We start from the raw sequence: 17,488 nt of genomic DNA, 5'->3' as shown, positions 1-17,488 counted from the left end.
ACGCAAACGCAAACGAACAAGAACAAAAACAAACGAACACAAACGGACACGAACAAAACGAGGAAATTCCAGAACAACACTCAACTGGAAAACCCAACGACAGGGAGAAATAACATATCTCAGCGGACTCGAGCGCTGGATCCATCAAAACAAAACAGATAAAAACAAAATTTAAAAGTTAAAAGGAAACCGCCCTTCCTAATCCCGTACCTAATCATTTTCTTCCATCCCCTCCTCCAGGTCCGCCTCCACCTCCGCCGACTCGTACCATTTCGAGAGTTGAGAATTTTTTGCAAATTGTAGGATGAGGTCCGTATTCAGGTTTGTAAACATCCAGTTTTCCCAGGTCATCGCTCCGGGGATCTTCTCTATCAGAGGGGCGCGGATTCGAGCCCACGCTGGGCATTCCATCAGTGCATGTTTCGCTGAGTTTTCCATACCACACTGGCATGGTTCGGGGTCTGTATGTACTGCGTGTTTGTCGATTCGGGTGGTTTGGCACCGGATTCGAAATACTTTTTTTACTGTTCCATTAAGGCATTGATTCTTTCCGTTTGTCCATCTGTTTGAGGGTGGAATGCGGTAGAGAATTTTGGTGATATTTCCAATCGATCACAAAGCGTCCTCCAGAATTCTGCAACGAACTGTGTTCCTCGATCGGATACCATAGTGTCGGGTAATCCATGTAGCTTCCAGACGTTATCAATATATAACCTTGCTACTTCCCGTGAATCCGCCTCCTTTGTCGTTGGTATCAGATGCCGCATTTTGGTTAGTCTATCTACCACAACCAAAATCGCATTATACCCATCACTCTCAGGAAGATCAGTCACAAAATCCATCGAGACATCTGTCCAGGGCCCATCGGGAATTGGCATGGGGCGAAGTACTCCATAAGGTGCATTGCGTGGTGCCTTGCTACGGGCACACACATTGCAATTCCTAACATACTGGTCGACATACTTTCTCATTTGTGGCCAGTAGTATTCTCGATTCAAAAGCTCTAGGGTCTTTGCTCTACCAGGATGTCCTGCTGATGGTTTATTACGGTGTTCTTTGAGAAGTCTTAGCCGAAGGTCGTTGACATCTGGTACATAGAGTGCGCCACGGTAAAGTAGCCGACCGTTGTTAGCTTCCGTGCATTCGGCAAGCGAGATCTTATTCGAGTGACGGACGCCGTTCCGAAGCATCGCGAGTACTTTATTCGGGAAACTGTCAACTTGGTAAGCATTTAAAAACAACTCTTCTACAGTGGACATTCCTTCAGCGGATTCATTTGAAAAAGAACCCGCGAACAAACTTAGCTTTGAATCCAAATTTTTTCGCTTCAAAACCACCTGGCTTTGATGCGTCAACCGTTCATCCCCCTCCTTAGGTAGGTCACCCGACCTCCTAGTCAATGCATCCGGCTTTGCCCCTTGTTTCCCTGGTCTAAATTGAATGACGAAATCAAAACGTGAAAGAAATTCCGACCAACGGGCTTGTCGACGGTTTAATAGCTTTGTTGACATGAAATATTCGAGGTTCCTATGATCGCTGAGGACTTCAATTGGGAATTGTGCCCCTTCCAAATGATGTCGCCATTCCTCAAAACATCGTACAATTGCCAGAAGTTCTTTGTCATAGATTTCATAGTTGCATTCCGCAGGGGAATGCTTCTTTGAGAAGAAAGCGACTGGATGTAGAATTCCTTCATCATCACGTTGGGACAGGATTGCAGCAGAAACATAGTCGGATGCATCGGTTTCTACTACGATTTTCCGATTCGGATCAAAGTGCGCTAATATGGGTGCCGTTGTGAACATCTTTTTCAATGTCTGGAATGCTTCCTCCCTTTCGTCTGTCCATTCGAACTTAACATTTTTCTTCGTCAAAGCCGTAAGTGGGGCAACAATCTTTGAGTATCCTAGGATAAACCGTCGATAGAAATTAGCGAATCCCAAAAATACCTGAACATCATGAAGGTTCTGCGGTGTAGACCACTCTAACACGTCGACAACCTTCTTCGGATCCATCCTATTCCCATCCGGAGTGAGAATATGACCGAGATACTTTGTTTCCTGAACCATAAATTCGCATTTCTCGGGTTTAAGATGGACATGATTCTCATCAAGTACCTTCAGAACTTTCTGAATATGCTCTTTGTGTTCCAATAGGGTCTCCGAATAAATCAAAATGTCATCCAGATATGCCGTTACAAATTGGTCAAGATAGGGACGTAGTATATCATTAATCCAATGTTGAAATGTGGCAGGGGCATTCGCTAATCCAAATGGCATTACTGTATACTCGAAATGTCCATATCGAGTTCTGAATGCCGTCTTCCATTCGTCCCCTTCTGCTACCCTAATCTGGTTATATCCCCATCGTAAATCCAGTTTGGTATAATATTGAGCCCTCGACAGCTTAGCCAAAGTTTCTTTCAACAACGGTAACGGATAGCGATTCTTGATCGTGATTGCATTAAGGCCTCTATAATCCACACAAAGCCGAAGGGTCCCATCACCTTTCTTTACGAATAGTATGGGTGCTCCCGCTGGCGACTCACTGGCTCGAATGAATCCCTTAGGTAGATTTTCATCAAGGTATTCTCGTAGTGCTTTCAATTCAACCTGGGATAATCCATATATCGGTCCGTACGGTGGTCGTTTACCTTCCTCCAATACGATCTCAATATCGTGTGATGGCCGATGTGGTGGAAGGACTGAAGCATCATATTCTTGGAACATATGGAGACGATGGTGGAACTCCTTTGGTACTAGTTGCTTGACGTCGACGGTGGATTTCTCAACTGCTGAAACGACAACAGTATGATGTTCCGGTAGAGGGATCGATATTCCATGGACAGTGACTGTCGTTCCACTGAGTGAACAGTGTTGACAACAGCTTTGAGAGTCAAAAACAAGTAATTTTTCCTTCGGCCGAATCATAACATCGTGACGTCGCATCCAAGGTATTCCCATCACAATTGGATAGTGTCCCAGCTTCGTGACAAAACATGATGCAGTTTCCCGATGACCATGGATATCCAGCGACACATTGACAATATGGGTGATCTTTCCTGATTCAATAGGCCTCCCATCCATAACATCTACCTGACGAGGTACCTTAAGGCGGGTCATTATGAGATTATTATGGCGTACAAAAGATTCGTCGATAAAAGCATATTCAGAGGCTCCGGTATCAATAAGGGCATAAGTGGGTATAAAAGAGTCAGGATTCTGAGAAACCGAGCAGGTAACGACAAGAGAGTCTTCGGACATCTCGTCCTCAGATACGGCAGCAGCGGAGACAGTGGAGACAACAGGGACAACAGGAACAGGTGGCGGGGCTAGCCCCTTTGGTTTGCCATTTTTTACCAAAGGGGCTGACCTTTTAGCGCCGGCTTTGGAGACACATGTTCAATTGGCCTTTCTCGCCAATTGCTAATGGTACGGGGATCTTGAGAGCGAGGAGATAAGTAACGAGATTTGGTGGAGGCATGGCGGCGTTGGGGTTTGACTGTGGCGGCAGAACCACGAGAACGAAGATCAGCGATGATGGCATTGGCTTGGGCCTCCCAGGCTTTTGCAACAGAGGTGATGTATAGAATCTCATCTTCAGCATCAGCGAGGTTCTCATCAGCGGTAGCGAGACTTTCCTGATGTAATGCCAGGCGATACCGAAGCTCCTCCTCTTCGGCCTTAGACTCCTCAAGCTCACCCTTCAGAGCAACGATAACTTCATCGCGGCCTCAGATAGTTTCGGTAGAGTCTTCCTGGCATTCGGACAAGGTTTGCAATAGATCGGCAGCCTTTTCGTCAGCTGCTTCGAGTTCCTTGGTGAGGCCAATAATGACCTCTTCTTGGACCGTGTCGATAACGGATTCCGGGATTTCGGAAGGCTTGATAAAAGCCTCCAAACATTCAGCAATAAGATTATGGGCCTCGGTAAGTTCATCACCGAAGTCTATATCTGCTGGGAGAGGACCATATGTGGTCAAAAATTCTGAAAGACGCTGCAGCAGCGTATCTTGAGTGATGTCGGACATGGTCGCGACCAGAGCTAAGCGAGGCGGTGTTGTATTGGTTGGCTGTAGAGGACGCAACCTAAGTATAACGGGGACAATGGGCGTAGGAACTATGAAGCCAAGGAATACAACCGAGGCGAAGACGTGGACGTAGGAGGTTCGTGGACTATAGACTATGGACTATGGGGCCGAAGGGTACACCTAAAGCAAGAACAGGGACTGTGGACTATGGACTATGGATGGTTGTACCTGGTCTAGTATACCGGGTAAACTCTATGACGTAGCGCGAACTAAATAGTATTCGTAACTGTAAAGTACAGAGGTTGCGTAAAGAAGAAAGGAAAGAAAAGAAAACAGAAGAAAGCCGAGACAACGCCCCTTTATATATCCAGACCTCAACCCACGATGACTCATCTTCTCGTGTAACAGAAATAAAAAGAACATAATAGAAACTCGCTTTAACAAATCCCACACACATTGCGCAATCCTTCCTTTACATACTCTGACACTCCGCATAATCAAAACGTATGGCTGCCGTTATAGGTGATCTCCGGCGCAGTGGCCGCATTTCCCATTATTCTTACATTTCTCTTGGCGGTGGCCGTATTCGAGGCACTTTGCACACTGGGTATCCGGGAAGGTTGGGAGGAAGGCCTCGATATGGCAGCTTCGGTTAAAGAGAGATAGGAATTTAACTCCTAGTGTTTCCATTGTGATTTGTCCTGGGAGCGCGATGACCATTCATGAGTGGGTTTTCTCCATTCGAGTTTCTGCCCTGGATATCCAGCGGGGGACCTGCGCAAGTTGGAAGTTCTCTCCATAGTTGCTTCTGATTTCTGATGCTACTAATTGTCCCGCCTCAATGCCCTCCCCGACCGTTGTGGGGATTCCATGGAGCAGAAACTTTGACCATTTAGAGTTTGCGCGGATCACAGCGACCGGTACCTGTAGGGTGAGGAGGGCCTCCTCAATTTCTTTGGCATATTCCATTGCCTTTGTTGCAGGGGTAACGAATTTTGTTTCCAGGATGAAGTTGTCCTTGGGTGTTCTTCTTGCCGAGATGAAATGGCAGGACTCGTCTTGGATTCTAGCATTGACAAGGGTCCTGATCTCGGAGGGGTTAACGTCGGATGGGGCAGTGGTTTCAACAATGATCTCCCTGTTGATTTTTGTGTACTCTGGTTTGAAGAGGGGGTCCGCTTTTGGCTTTGCGGACTTCTTTTTCCTCTCGATGACCTGGAAGTTTCCTTGGGCGGGACCGGGTGCTGAGGCCACGGCGGCTCAGGTGCCTGCCTTCAATCCACGAGGTGGGGCTTGTTGGGGGGGTGTGGGTGGGGGGGCCTGAGGAGCTGCCTGTGGCGCTGCTTGGGGAACTGTTTGTGGGACCGCTGGAGGGGACATTCTCTGTCCTTGCGGCTGTTGTGGTTTTCGCTGTTGTTGCTGTTGTTGCTGTTGTTGCGGTTGCTGCAGTTGCTGCGGTTGTGGTTGTTTGCTGAGGAGGGCGTGGATCGCCGAGTGCATATTGGTAATCATATTTGTCTGCGCCTCGATTTGGTGTTTCAGTGTGTCCACTGTTCTCCGGAGTGTAGTCGTTTGCTCTTCGAGGATTTCAATCCTGTCGGAGGGTGGGCAGATCCGGCTGGTGGCATGTCTAATGGCCCAGGTGATGTAGTTCAGGTCCGTCTGGGTGTGAGTGTCCTGGAGGACAACGCTCGGGTAGAGGTAGTCAATTCTCGGTTGGTATGAGTCGTTGTAGTCGGATTCTGTTGCAAAGGTCGAGGAGAATTCCGGTTCCTGAGTTCCGGATGGGGTTGGGTCGCAAACTGGAGTATTCCTGTTCTGCGGAGGGGCTGTCCCTTGTTGGGAAGACTGGGTAAAAAAGATCTGGAGCGATGCTTGCTGCGACATGATTGAATGTCCAGTTCTTCTGGCGGCGTAGAGTGATGTTTCGGAAAGGTTTCTTTTCCTTCCTTTCGGGAGGTCAAGGCTGGAGAATTCTTCACTGGAAGCCAGTTTTCGTAGGTTTCTTTCGCTTGGAACAACAAAACGCGACCGTACGATCGGGGGCGAAGTGGCTCAACCTGGTATGGTATACCAGGATAAACTGAGGGAAGTAAAAATAAAGTGTTTTAAAGCGAGGTTTGTTATCAGGGAGTTCTTTGCGAGCCTTAGCGAGCAAGTAGAATGCAGAAGAAGAAGAACAAGAAACTTATATTGCTTTGAAGTACAAGACTTATCGCACGCCGACCCGACCGCCTAAAACACGAACCGAAAAAGAAAGAAAAACAACAAACACAAACGCAAACGAACAAAACAAGAACAAAGCAAACGCAAACAAACACGAGCAATAACAGGAGAATTCCAGAACGACACTCAACCAGAAAACCCAACGACAAGGAAAGATAACATCTCTCAGCGGACTCGAGCGCTGGATCCATCAAAACAAAACAAAGTAAAACCAAAATTAACGAGTAAAAGGAAACTGCCCTTCCTAATCCCGTCCCTAATCATTTTCTTCCATCCCCTCTTCCAGGTCCGCCTCCGCCTCCGCCGACTCATGCCATTTCGAGAGTTGAGATTGTTTTGCAAATTGTAAGATGAGGTCCGTTCTCAGGTTTGTAAACATCCAGTTTTCCCAGGTCATCGCTCCGGGGATCTTTTCTATCAGAGGGGCACGGATTCGAGCCCACGCTGGGCATTCCATAAGTGTATATTTCGCTGAGTTTTCCATACCACACTGGCATGGTTCGGGGTCTGTATGTACTGCGTGTTTGTCGATTCGGGTGGTTTGGCACCGGATTCGAAATACTTTTTTTGCTTCCGTAAGGGTGAGTTTCGCTATCTTAGGAGGGGGGCGGAAGTCCCCCCGGTGGTGGTAGTTCGGTATTGATTGTGTGTTCCATTCTTCCAACAGGTGGTCGCGTAGTAGTTTGTTTTGGTTCCACTTGTCTCTCGCGTTGCTGGGGGTTTGATATGGGGGTAGTAGGGAGGCGATTCGGTGTAAGCCTGTTCCTTTGATATTTGCTTCTCTGTATGGGAGGAGCTCGATCAGGGATTCATTGTTGGGGTGGGTTGCATCGGTGCAGAGTATTCTGGTTCCGTACTTTCTTGAGCGATATGTCAAGAGATGTTCTAAGGGGGGTAGGCCTGCTTCTCGGAGGAGTTTAGCTCTTTTTGTCCATCGTGGTAGGCCGGTGATCATCCGGGCCGCTTCATTATATAGTGGTTCGAGAGATCTTATAATGTGGTCTGCGCCAGTCCACCACGCCTCGGACCCGTATTTCATGGATCGATCAGTGGAGGTACGGGGTTATGAAGAGTCGGATTAGTCAGAAAGGTTCTATTGGGTTCTACCGGGTTCTGTTGATCGTTGATGTATGAGTCATGTTGGGTTTGTGATCGCTGGGACTTCCTTGAGTATATTAAGGGGGGTGTTTGTTTGTATTTTGTGTTCTTCTTCTTCTCTCTTTACGCAACGTCTTCTGTATCTACGCTGTCTATTGCTATATAATACTCTCGTTCTCTTCGTTCCTCAAGAAGACCATCGCCTCGCTTTGTTCTCGTCCCCTTCAAACCTTACCGACGCTAGAGCCCCGTAGTACCCATATCGTGGAGCTCCTACACCGTCCCCTGCTACGCTCTTCGTGCCCTGTGGAATACTCGCTACTCACTCCCTTGAGATTACGTTGCGTCGTCATCCGCACCGTACGATATGTCCACCCCCGACCCACCTGCATGGAATGCACCCAAAGATGTAGAGGAATTCAGGCAGATGTATGAGGCCGGCCCTGCTGAACTATTCGACAACATCGCCACCCTCGTCCAGCGTGTCCGCCTCCAAAGGGACACCCTTCATGCACAACTCACCGCCGCCAACGAAACCATTGACAACCTCGAGGAGCAGATAAACCGGCTCAACCTCGACCTCAATGTCGCCCGCGCTGCTCCTGCCCCTACCGTCGCTGTCCCCGTTGCCCCCGCTCCTCCACCTGCTCCTGTCCCCGCCTTCAGGTCCGAAAAGTTTCCAGACCCTGAAAAATTCGATGGCACCCGTACCAAGCTCCCCGGATTCACTACCCAACTTCGAATGAAACTTGAAGTTAACCACGATCGGTTCCGGAACGAGGCAGCAAAGGTTATCTACGCCGTCAGCCGCTTGGAAGGAAGGGCCCTTGACCAAGTCGTCCCACTCGTTAACGCTAACCCTGCCGCCCCCTTCTCCTCTGTCACTGCCTTCGTCGCCCATTTGGAAGCCTCCTTTGGGGACCCAGACTCCCGGGGTACCACCCGTCGCCAACTCGTTGCCCTGAAGCAAGGCAAAGGGGACTTCGCTACCTATTATTCGCAGTTCCTCCGCATCGTGGCATACCTGGACTACAACGAGAGAGCCAAGATCGATGCCCTGGCCGAAGGACTGTCGGAAGACCTGAAGGATGCCGTGACATACCGGACAGATAGGCCTAACACCGTCGAAGCCTATGCCACCATTTTGATGACAATCGATAACCAGGTTCGGGGCCGCAAAGCTGAACAACGGGCAATTCGGAATACAATGGGACAATTCACCGCCCCCGCTGCTGTCGCACACCCATCTCATACCGCCGGAGGCCTCGCCTCAATGGACCTCTCTGCTCTCCAAAGCCGTCCCACTCAACGTCCTGCCATCGAACAACGATACACTTTTGTCAATGGACAACGCAAAACCTCTACCGCTGAAAAACAATGGCGAAGGGACAACAACCTCTGTATGTACTGTGCCAATCCCGGTCATGTCTTCGCCAACTGCCCCTCTGCCAATCGCCCGCGCGGTAACCAACCGGTAATGAGGGGCGCCCTCCTCGCACCCAGCCATACGGCCGTCGACCCCGCTGCTCCACCGGTCGCTAGTCCCGCCTCTTCTGGGTCGGGTTTTCAGTAGTCCCGGGGTTGATCAATGGCCCCTGCCCGGGACCTTCCAATGTCTCTCCTTTGTCTGCGTTTTCTATCTCTGGCTTCTCGGTATCGTCTGTGGAGGATAAATTGGATGGGGATCATTTTGTTGCTTCTTGTAAAATTATAAACAATAAAACACCCATTCAAACCCACGCACTGATCGATACCGGTTGCTCCGGATTCGCATTCATTGATGAAACATTTGCGCGCCATAACAACTTCCCACTTCTCCCCCTTAAATCGCCCCGCACTCTTGAAGTCATCGACGGTCGGCCCATATCTTCCGGACAAATTACCCACCTCTGCTATCTGCCGCTATCCATTGACTCCCACCATGAAACTACCCCTTTCTTCGTCACCAAACTCGGCTCGTATCCACTCTTCCTCGGAATCCCCTGGCTTCAATTGCACGACGCAACATTACGGTTTAAGAACAATAGCATACTGTTCGACTCCGAATACTGCAAACGCAAGTGCAACTCTTCCCCGATACCCGTTCCTATTAGAGGGGTTACACCACCGCCCCGTTTTCACCTCGTCAGTTCAGCTGCTCTTTGTCGCTTTGCTCGAAGAGACAAACTCCGAATCTTTAGTACAACTATTGAGGAAATAGATCAAGCAACGGGCGAGGCCCCTAAGCAAGACTGGAGGAACCGGGTCCCAACCCGGTATAAGAGATTTTATAAAATGATGGACGAAGAATTCGCTAACGGGATGCCGCCTCGCCGCCCCTATGATCATAAGATACCGCTCAAGGAAGGGAAAGAGCCCCCTTTTGGGCCACTTTATGGTATGTCCCGCGAGGAACTCATCGTGCTGAAACAATATATACAGGACAACCTTAAAAAGGGGTTCATTCAGGCCAGCTCTTCGCCTGCCGGTGCCCCTGTCCTATTTGTTAAAAAGGCCGATGGAACACTCCGCCTTTGTGTCGACTATCGTGGCCTCAACGAACTTACTGTCAAAAACCGCTACCCGCTACCACTCATCCGGGAAACTCTCGATCGCCTTTCCAAAGCCAAGTGGTACACCAAGCTTGATCTTCGCCAAGGGTACAATCAGATTCGAATGGCTGAGGGTGAGGAATGGAAAACAGCCTTCCGAACGCGTTACGGACATTTCGAATACACCGTAATGCCCTTCGGCCTTACCAATGCACCAGCCACCTTCCAACATTTTATTAATGATTGCGTCCGTGATTACCTTGACATGTTCTGTACAGCCTACCTTGACGATATCCTTATTTACAGCGACACCTTCGAGGAACAACAAGTACACGTCGAAAAAGTACTGGAAGCCCTACAAAAAAATGGAATACTGCTGAAACCGGAGAAATGCGAATTTCACACACAAAGCACCACCTATCTCGGCCTGATTATCGAACCCAATGGTATTAAAATGGACCCAAGGAAAGTGGAGACGGTGAAGAATTGGACCGTCCCCAAAACAGTTAAGGATGTACAAGCATTCCTAGGTTTCGCTAACTTTTACCGCCGATTCATACGCGGATTCTCTGAACTGGCTTCTCCTCTTACCAGACTGACACGTAAGGACACATCATTTGGATGGACACGCGAAGCCCAAACCGCCTTCAATGCCCTGAAAGAAGCCTTTACCACGGCGCCCATTCTCACTCATTTCGACCCGGAAAAGGAAATTACTGTGGAAACCGACGCATCTGACTATGTCTCCGCCGGTGTACTCTCCCAATACGATGACAATGGTATCCTCCGACCCGTTGCGTACTTCTCGAAAAAACACTCCCCCGCCGAATGCAACTACGAGATTTACGACAAGGAATTACTGGCAATCATTCGGTCTTTTGAAGAGTGGCGACCGGAACTTGAAGGGGCTGCACACCCAATCGCCGTCATATCCGATCATAAGAACCTCGAATACTTTATGAGTACTAAACAACTCAACCGGAGACAAGCACGGTGGGCAGAATACCTGTCACGATTTAATTTTGTTATCAAATACCGACCAGGGAAACAAGGAGGGAAACCGGACGCGTTGACAAGAAGATCAGGAGATCTCCCTGGAGAGGGGGATGAAAGACAATTGCATCAGAGTCAAGTTGTGTTGAAGAAGGAGAATCTTGATGCAAAGCTAAGTTTGTTGGCGGGTTCTTTCTCAAATGAGCCCGCTGAAAAGAACGCCTCACTGCAGGAATTATTTGATGAAGGATATAGCGCTGACCTGTTTCCCCAAAAAATACTGGATATGCGTAATAAAGGCGATCGACAATCAAAAGACATCTCACTCGCCGAATGCACCGAGGTTGAAGGCCGATTGCTTTACCGAGGCAGCATATATGTCCCTGATTACGACCCCCTTAAGCTTCGAATCCTCCAACTTTACCATGACGCTGCCTCTGCTGGACACCCGGGACGTGAAAAAACATTCGAACTCGTCAGTCGGGACTACTACTGGCCCCTCATGCGAAATTACATTGCCCGCTACGTTCGGAACTGTCACACCTGTCAACGAAGTAAACCCAACACCCATGGAAAACTCGGCATACTTCGACCTTTACCGATTCCCGAACAACCATGGCGGGAGGTATCGATGGACTTCATTACGGGCCTACCGGAAAGTGAAGGGTACGATGCAATTATGGTAGTGGTTGACCGGCTAACAAAGATGCGACATCTCCTGCCCTGCAATACTACTCTCAACTCCGAAGACGTCGCCCGACTATACCTGCGAAACATATGGAAGCTCCACGGGCTACCCACACACGTCACCTCCGACCGCGGTATGCAATTTACAGCTAAGTTTTGGAAGGCTCTTTGTAAACACCTCAACATCGAAGCAAGGATGTCCACCGCCTTCCACCCAGAGACCGACGGCCAAACCGAAAGGCTGAATGCTGTAATGGAGCAATATCTACGTGGGTATGTCTCTTATCAACAGGACGATTGGGTAAAATGGCTTCCTATGGCAGAATTCTCCGCCAACAATCAGGTCTCCGCATCCACCAAAGCTACACCATTCTTCGCGAACTATGGGTTCCACCCCCGGTTTACAGTGACGATCAAATCGTTGGACAAGACCCCACCGAGTCTTAACGCTAAGGACTTCGCCTCGAAGATGAAAGAACTCCACGAGCACCTACGTTCCAATATCCGTACAGCGCAGGATCAACAAGAGCAGGCCGTCAATACTAAACGAACGCCGGCCCCACAGTACGATGTCGGTGATATGGTGTTTGTTTCAGCAAAAAACATCCGAACCACGCGTAACTCCCGGAAACTGGACTGGAAGAAACTGGGACCGTTCCCCGTTAAGGAAATTATATCGCCATATGCGTATCGAGTCGACCTGCCTAGGAGTATGAAGATGCACCCCGTCTTTCATGTGTCATTGCTGGACCCCGCTGCGAATGATCCTGTCCCAGGGCAAATTCAACCACCACCCCCGCCCATTATCGTCGAACAAGAGGAGGAGTATGCAGTTGAGGAAATCTTGGACTCGCGAGAATTACGAAACACTGGCCTACAATACTTTGTTAAGTGGATGGGCTATACCGACCCTACCTGGGAACCCGCCGCATACCACGATAATACCGCCGCCGTTGATATCTTCCATATACGCTACCCCGACAAACCTGGACCATTGGAAGGAAGGATTAAGATTAAGGCTCGCAGGAGCTCGCGCTTGAAGGGAGGGGCTACTTTCATGGATCGATCAGTGGAGGTACGGGGTTATGAAGAGTCGGATTAGTCAAAAAGGTTCTATTGGGTTCTACCGGGTTCTGTTGATCGTTGATGTATGAGTCATGTTGGGTTTGTCATCGCTGGGACTTCCTTGAGTATATTAAGGGGGGTGTTTGTTTGTATTTTGTGTTCTTCTTCTTCTCTCTTTACGCAACGTCTTCTGTATCTACGCTGTCTATTGCTATATAATACTCTCGTTCTCTTCGTTCCTCAAGAAGACCATCGCCTCGCTTTGTTCTCGTCCCCTTCAAACCTTACCGACGCTAGAGCCACGTAGTACCCATATCGTGGAGCTCCCACACCGTCCCCTGCTACGCTCTTCGTGCCCTGCGGAATACTCGCTACTCACTCCCTTGAGACCGTAGAGTAGACTTGGGAGGAAGCTTTGTGTTATGATGTGATGGATCGTTTTAACCGTTATGCCTGGTAGGCGGGCGGTGTATCGAATCTGGTGGAGGGCTTTAAGGCCTTTTGCAATCGCTGCTTCGATGTGGGGCCGGAAGGAGAGGGTCAGGTCTATGCAGACTCCTACATATTTCAGCCTCTCCTTGGGGTGTATATTGATATTGTTAATTTTGACCGGAAGTCGTGGTTGTTGTGTCGATGATGTGGTAGGCCGGAAGAAGATCAGGTCGGATTTATCCGGGTCGTATTTAATTTGGAGTGGCTCAGCTTTTATTAGTCTCTCTCTCATTCGTTCCTCCATTCTCTTGATTGTGAAGCCTGGTGTTTTGGATATTTGCACCAGCGCATCGTCATCGATATATGTGGTGTCCATCTCTTTCGGGCTGCTTGTTGGGTCCAGGATTACTCCAGCATAGATCATAAATAGTACCGGGGACATGGGGCTTCCTTGCGGCACTCCAGAATCATAGGGCTGTGGTTCTTCTAGCTCATGGTTAAATTGGAACTGTAGTTTTCTGCCGGTATTGAATTCCTTGCACCATTCTGTTAAGTAGGTGGGGAATTTTTGTTGGTGCATGATTTCCGCGAGGAGTAGGTGGTCGACGCAGTTAAATGCTCCTTGGATATCGTTGGTTAGGATCGCTGGTCTGTCTTGCCGAGCGATTCCGGTACTGTTTTTCAGTAGTAAGTTTTGTTGTATTGGTGTCAAGGTTCTCAGGAGAGCGTCGATTGCCGAGATGGTTGGTCTTCCTCCAAATTGATTCGCTGAAAGTGTGCCTAGGATTTCTCCAGCGGTGCATAGTCTCTGAGCCACTATCTTCTCCAGGATTTTGCTAAAGCATTGTAGAAGGGAAATAGGCGGATAGGCTTTTGCTTCATGATAGTTTGCTTTGCCGGGTTTCGGGATCGGGATGCACTTAGCTATTTTCCATTCCGCTGGGTGTACTCCGTGCCGGAGCATGGCGGAGAACATGTCTTGGATTAGAGTTGTATTTACTCTGACTATCGCTTTAATAAAGGTATAGGGGATGCCGTCCGGACCGGTCGCCGAATGCGCTGGACAGGAGTCGATTGCTTTATTAAGTTCTTCGGGGGTGACTATGTCGAAGGTGTTGCTAAGGTCAAAAGAAGGGGGTCTAATGTTTAGGGGGGAATGGTCGGGGGACGTCCATTTCGAGGGGAACAGTTGGGCTCTTAGAGCTTGACACTTCCCCGCAAACGTTTCGTCACCTTGTATGGTTGGTATAATTGTGTCTCTTCTCCTTCCTGCGTTTAGGATTCTCCAGACTTCACTACCTTTCGCCTCGTTCATCGTCTTTTCCCGCTGGTCCGCTTTTGCTTTCCGGATCATGACTGTCCATTCTCTGCATGCCTTCCGGTGTTCCTCCACGTGGTTGGGTTTCTTTGTATTTCTCGCCTTCCTTTCTGCCGCGTTTACCCTTGCCTTCATTTGTTTCATTTCCTCTGTCTACTAGGAGTTGGCTCTTACTCCTTCCTTCGAGAGTGGTGTTACTATACTGATTGTTGCCCTGACCAGTTCTAGGAAGAAGTCGACAGTTTGTTCCGTATGTTCCTTAGTTTCCCATGCCTCTGCAGGGAGGGAAATGTTTGACATGTGGTTCTCCAATAGCTTCCAGTCTGTTTGTCGCCACATCCGTCTTGGTACGAATGGTGGTTTTTCCAAGTGTAAGTGAACGGAGGTTCTCCCGTGGTCTGAGCCCGCTCCATAGGGTTCAGTGCTCCATCGTAGGTTGTGGTCGAGAGTTGGGCCTTTTACAAATATAAGGTCGATGATTGTAGGCCTTTTTCCTCTGTCTCTGGGGAAGTGCGTGAAGGTGCCTGGTTTGTTCAGGAGGGTCAGTTTCTGTCAAGGTATCCATTGTTTTAGCCGTGCACCGTTGGCGCGGTCTGCTCGGATGTTGTTCTTGTATTCATATGATGTTACTCCGTACCACATTTGATGATGGCAGTTGAAGTCTCCCATTACTAGACAGTTATCAAGGGTTTGGATAGTTTTTGCTATTTGGGCAAAGGGGCCACTTCGGCCTGGGGAGTATATATTCAGGATTTGGGTTTTCTTGTTCTGGATTTCTACCGTAATCGATACTATGAAATTATCGTATGTGTAGTGGTGTTTTGGTTTGAGATTGGCATGTTTGCGGACGTATGTTGCGCATTTTGAATTGGTGTTGCTGGCTGTATAGATATAAAAGAGATTTGATTCTGGTGGGTATCCTTCTGCTGAGGTCCATGGTTCTTGTAATAATAGGAAATAAATACTGGAGTCTGTTTCCGCTTCCTCTACCGTCACCTTGGTAATAAGTTCGCTCCGTGCACAATTGAGTTGGTGTGCGAGCGCGGTGGTTCGGGGCCTAGGCATTATTCGTCATGTGTTGGTCATCTTCGGGAACGGGTGTGGCTCCGACCGGGGCGGTGGCTGGTACTTGTACGATTGGGAGCAGCTCTTGGACGGGTGCGGCCGGTGGGTCTTGAGCGGGTGGGGCGTTTTCCTTTCCTTTATTGAGGAAACGGCGTTTGGCCCTTTCGGGGCATGCTGGGTCGGAGGCCTTATGAGCTCCTTTACAGTTCAGGCATCTAATTGGGGTGTGGGTGCATCTATATCCTCCCTGGCATTCATTGCATGGGTGGAAACTGGTGAGGTGATCTCCGGCGCAGTGGCCGCATTTCCCGTTGTTCTTACATTTCTCCTGGCGATGGCAGTATTCGAGGCACTTCGCACACTGGGTGTCCGGGAAGGTTGGAAGGAAGGCCTCGATGTGACAGCTTCGGTAAAAAGAGAGATAGAAATTTAACTCCTAGTGTTTCCATTGTAATTTGTCCTGGGAGCGCGATGACCATTGATGAGTGGGTTTTCTCCATTCGAGTCTCTGCTCTGGAGATCTAGCGGGGAACCTGGGCAAGTTGGAAGTTCTCTCCATAGTTGCTTCTGATTTCTGATGCTACTAATTATCCCGCCTCGATGCCCTCCCCGGCCGTTGTGGGGATTCCATGGAGGAGGAGCTTTGACCATTTGGAGTTTGCGCGGATGACGGCGACTGGTACTTGTAGGGTGAGGAGGGCCTCCTCAATTTCTTTGGCATATTCCATTGCCTTTGTTGCAGGGGTAACGAATTTTGTTTCCAGGATGAAGTTGTCCTTGGGTGTTCTTCTTGCTGAAATAAAGTGGCAGGACTCGTCCTGGATTCTTGCATTGATCAGGGTCCTGATCTCGGAGGGGTTGACGTCCGATGGGGCAGTGGTTTCAACAATGATCTTCCTGTTGATTTTAGTGTACTCTGGTTTGAAGAGGGGGTCCGCTTTTGGCTTCGCGGGCTTCTTTCTTTTCTCGACAACCTGGAAATTTCCTTGGGCGGGACCGGGTGCTGAGGCCACGGCGGCCCAAGTGCCTGCCTTCCATCCACGGGGTGGGGCTTGTTGGGGAGGTGCGGGTGGGGGGGCCTGAGGAGCTGCCTGTGGCGCTGCTTGGGGAACTGTTTGGGGGACCGCTGGAGGGGGCATTCTCTGTCCTTGCGGTTGTTGTGGTTTTCGCTGTTGTTGCTGTTGTTGCTGTTGTTGCGGTTGCTGCAGTTCCTGCGGTTGTGGTTGTTTGTTGAGGAGCGCGTGGATCGCCGAATGCATATTGGTGATCATGTTCGTCTGCGCCTCGATTTGATGTTTCAGTGTATCCACTGTTCTCCGGAGTATGGTTGTTTGCTCTTCGAGGATTTCAATCCTGTCGGAGGGTGGGCAGATCCGGCTGGTGGCATGTCTAATGGCCCAGGTAATTTAGTTCAGGTCCGTCTGGGTGTGAGTGTCCTGGGGAACAATGCTTGGGTAGAGGTAGTCAACTCTCGGTTGGTATGGGTCGTTGTAGTCGGATTCTGTTGCAAAGGTCGAGGAAAATTCCTGTTCCTGAGCTCCGGACGGGGTTGGGTCGGGAACCTGGGTATTCCTGTTCTGCGAGGGGGCTGTCCCTTGCTGGGAAGACTGGGTAAAAAAGGACTGAAGCGAAGCTTGCTGCGACATGACTGAATGTCCAGTTCTTCTGGCAGCGTATAGTGATGTTTCAGATAGGTTTCTTTTCCTTCCCTTCGGGAGGTCAAGGCTGGAGAATTCTTCGCTAGAAGCCAGTTTTCGTAGGTTTCTTTTCGCTTGGAACAACAAAACGCGACCGTACGATCGGGGACGAAGTGGCTCAACCTGGTATGGTATACCAGGGTAAACCGAGGGGAATAAAATAAAGTGTTTTTAAAGCGAGGTTTGTTATCAGGGAGTTCTTTGCGAGCTTTAGCGAGCAAGTAGAATGCAGAAGAAGAAGAAGAAGAAACTTATATTGCTTTGAAGTACAAGACTTATCGCACACCGACCCGACCGCCTAAAACACGAACCAAACAAAAGAACGAAAGGAAAGAAAAACAACAAA

General features: G+C 49.2%; 15 protein-coding genes across 15 annotated transcripts; 2 read left to right on the top strand and 13 right to left on the bottom strand.

Moving 5' to 3' along the window:
- Positions 1-616: 616 nt before the first annotated feature.
- Positions 617-3,367, bottom strand: H6S33_006235 (uncharacterized protein; the record flags this gene model as incomplete). Its single annotated transcript, XM_044837668.1, has 1 exon — positions 617-3,367. A coding segment is annotated over one exon (2,751 nt), but the record flags the coding sequence as incomplete, so codon positions are not given.
- Positions 3,368-3,435: 68 nt separating this feature from the next.
- On the bottom strand, positions 3,436-3,720 carry H6S33_006234 (uncharacterized protein; the record flags this gene model as incomplete). The annotated part of the gene is made up of 1 exon (XM_044837667.1): positions 3,436-3,720. A coding segment is annotated over one exon (285 nt), but the record flags the coding sequence as incomplete, so codon positions are not given.
- Positions 3,721-3,762: 42 nt separating this feature from the next.
- On the bottom strand, positions 3,763-4,030 carry H6S33_006233 (uncharacterized protein; the record flags this gene model as incomplete). Its single annotated transcript, XM_044837666.1, has 1 exon — positions 3,763-4,030. A coding segment is annotated over one exon (268 nt), but the record flags the coding sequence as incomplete, so codon positions are not given.
- A 516-nt stretch (positions 4,031-4,546) lies between these two features.
- Positions 4,547-4,720, bottom strand: H6S33_006232 (uncharacterized protein; the record flags this gene model as incomplete). Its single annotated transcript, XM_044837665.1, has 1 exon — positions 4,547-4,720. The coding sequence occupies one exon, from the start codon at positions 4,718-4,720 to the stop codon at positions 4,547-4,549; it is 174 nt and encodes a 57-aa protein (XP_044699541.1).
- Positions 4,721-4,750: 30 nt separating this feature from the next.
- Positions 4,751-5,274, bottom strand: H6S33_006231 (uncharacterized protein; the record flags this gene model as incomplete). The annotated part of the gene is made up of 1 exon (XM_044837664.1): positions 4,751-5,274. A coding segment is annotated over one exon (524 nt), but the record flags the coding sequence as incomplete, so codon positions are not given.
- A 39-nt stretch (positions 5,275-5,313) lies between these two features.
- On the bottom strand, positions 5,314-5,917 carry H6S33_006230 (uncharacterized protein; the record flags this gene model as incomplete). Its single annotated transcript, XM_044837663.1, has 1 exon — positions 5,314-5,917. A coding segment is annotated over one exon (604 nt), but the record flags the coding sequence as incomplete, so codon positions are not given.
- Positions 5,918-6,512: 595 nt separating this feature from the next.
- On the bottom strand, positions 6,513-7,295 carry H6S33_006229 (uncharacterized protein; the record flags this gene model as incomplete). Its single annotated transcript, XM_044837662.1, has 1 exon — positions 6,513-7,295. One exon carries the CDS (start codon positions 7,293-7,295, stop codon positions 6,513-6,515), a length of 783 nt encoding a protein of 260 aa, XP_044699538.1.
- A 426-nt stretch (positions 7,296-7,721) lies between these two features.
- H6S33_006228 (uncharacterized protein) lies at positions 7,722-8,895 on the top strand (the record flags this gene model as incomplete). The annotated part of the gene is made up of 1 exon (XM_044837661.1): positions 7,722-8,895. A coding segment is annotated over one exon (1,174 nt), but the record flags the coding sequence as incomplete, so codon positions are not given.
- Positions 8,896-8,927: 32 nt separating this feature from the next.
- Positions 8,928-12,667, top strand: H6S33_006227 (uncharacterized protein; the record flags this gene model as incomplete). The annotated part of the gene is made up of 1 exon (XM_044837660.1): positions 8,928-12,667. A coding segment is annotated over one exon (3,740 nt), but the record flags the coding sequence as incomplete, so codon positions are not given.
- Positions 12,668-12,907: 240 nt separating this feature from the next.
- On the bottom strand, positions 12,908-14,515 carry H6S33_006226 (uncharacterized protein; the record flags this gene model as incomplete). Its single annotated transcript, XM_044837659.1, has 1 exon — positions 12,908-14,515. One exon carries the CDS (start codon positions 14,513-14,515, stop codon positions 12,908-12,910), a length of 1,608 nt encoding a protein of 535 aa, XP_044699535.1.
- Positions 14,516-14,536: 21 nt separating this feature from the next.
- H6S33_006225 (uncharacterized protein) lies at positions 14,537-14,904 on the bottom strand (the record flags this gene model as incomplete). Its single annotated transcript, XM_044837657.1, has 1 exon — positions 14,537-14,904. A coding segment is annotated over one exon (368 nt), but the record flags the coding sequence as incomplete, so codon positions are not given.
- A 57-nt stretch (positions 14,905-14,961) lies between these two features.
- Positions 14,962-15,376, bottom strand: H6S33_006224 (uncharacterized protein; the record flags this gene model as incomplete). Its single annotated transcript, XM_044837656.1, has 1 exon — positions 14,962-15,376. A coding segment is annotated over one exon (415 nt), but the record flags the coding sequence as incomplete, so codon positions are not given.
- A 100-nt stretch (positions 15,377-15,476) lies between these two features.
- Positions 15,477-15,806, bottom strand: H6S33_006223 (uncharacterized protein; the record flags this gene model as incomplete). Its single annotated transcript, XM_044837655.1, has 1 exon — positions 15,477-15,806. A coding segment is annotated over one exon (330 nt), but the record flags the coding sequence as incomplete, so codon positions are not given.
- A 226-nt stretch (positions 15,807-16,032) lies between these two features.
- On the bottom strand, positions 16,033-16,704 carry H6S33_006222 (uncharacterized protein; the record flags this gene model as incomplete). Its single annotated transcript, XM_044837654.1, has 1 exon — positions 16,033-16,704. One exon carries the CDS (start codon positions 16,702-16,704, stop codon positions 16,033-16,035), a length of 672 nt encoding a protein of 223 aa, XP_044699531.1.
- Positions 16,705-16,851: 147 nt separating this feature from the next.
- On the bottom strand, positions 16,852-17,091 carry H6S33_006221 (uncharacterized protein; the record flags this gene model as incomplete). The annotated part of the gene is made up of 1 exon (XM_044837653.1): positions 16,852-17,091. The coding sequence occupies one exon, from the start codon at positions 17,089-17,091 to the stop codon at positions 16,852-16,854; it is 240 nt and encodes a 79-aa protein (XP_044699530.1).
- Positions 17,092-17,488: the final 397 nt, after the last annotated feature.

The sequence above is a fragment of the Morchella sextelata genome (genome assembly GCF_020137385.1).
Source record: "Morchella sextelata strain SCLS chromosome Unknown scls_2, whole genome shotgun sequence".
Taxonomy (NCBI): Eukaryota; Fungi; Ascomycota; class Pezizomycetes; order Pezizales; family Morchellaceae; genus Morchella; species Morchella sextelata.
This window is presented reverse-complemented; position numbering and strand designations above follow the sequence as displayed.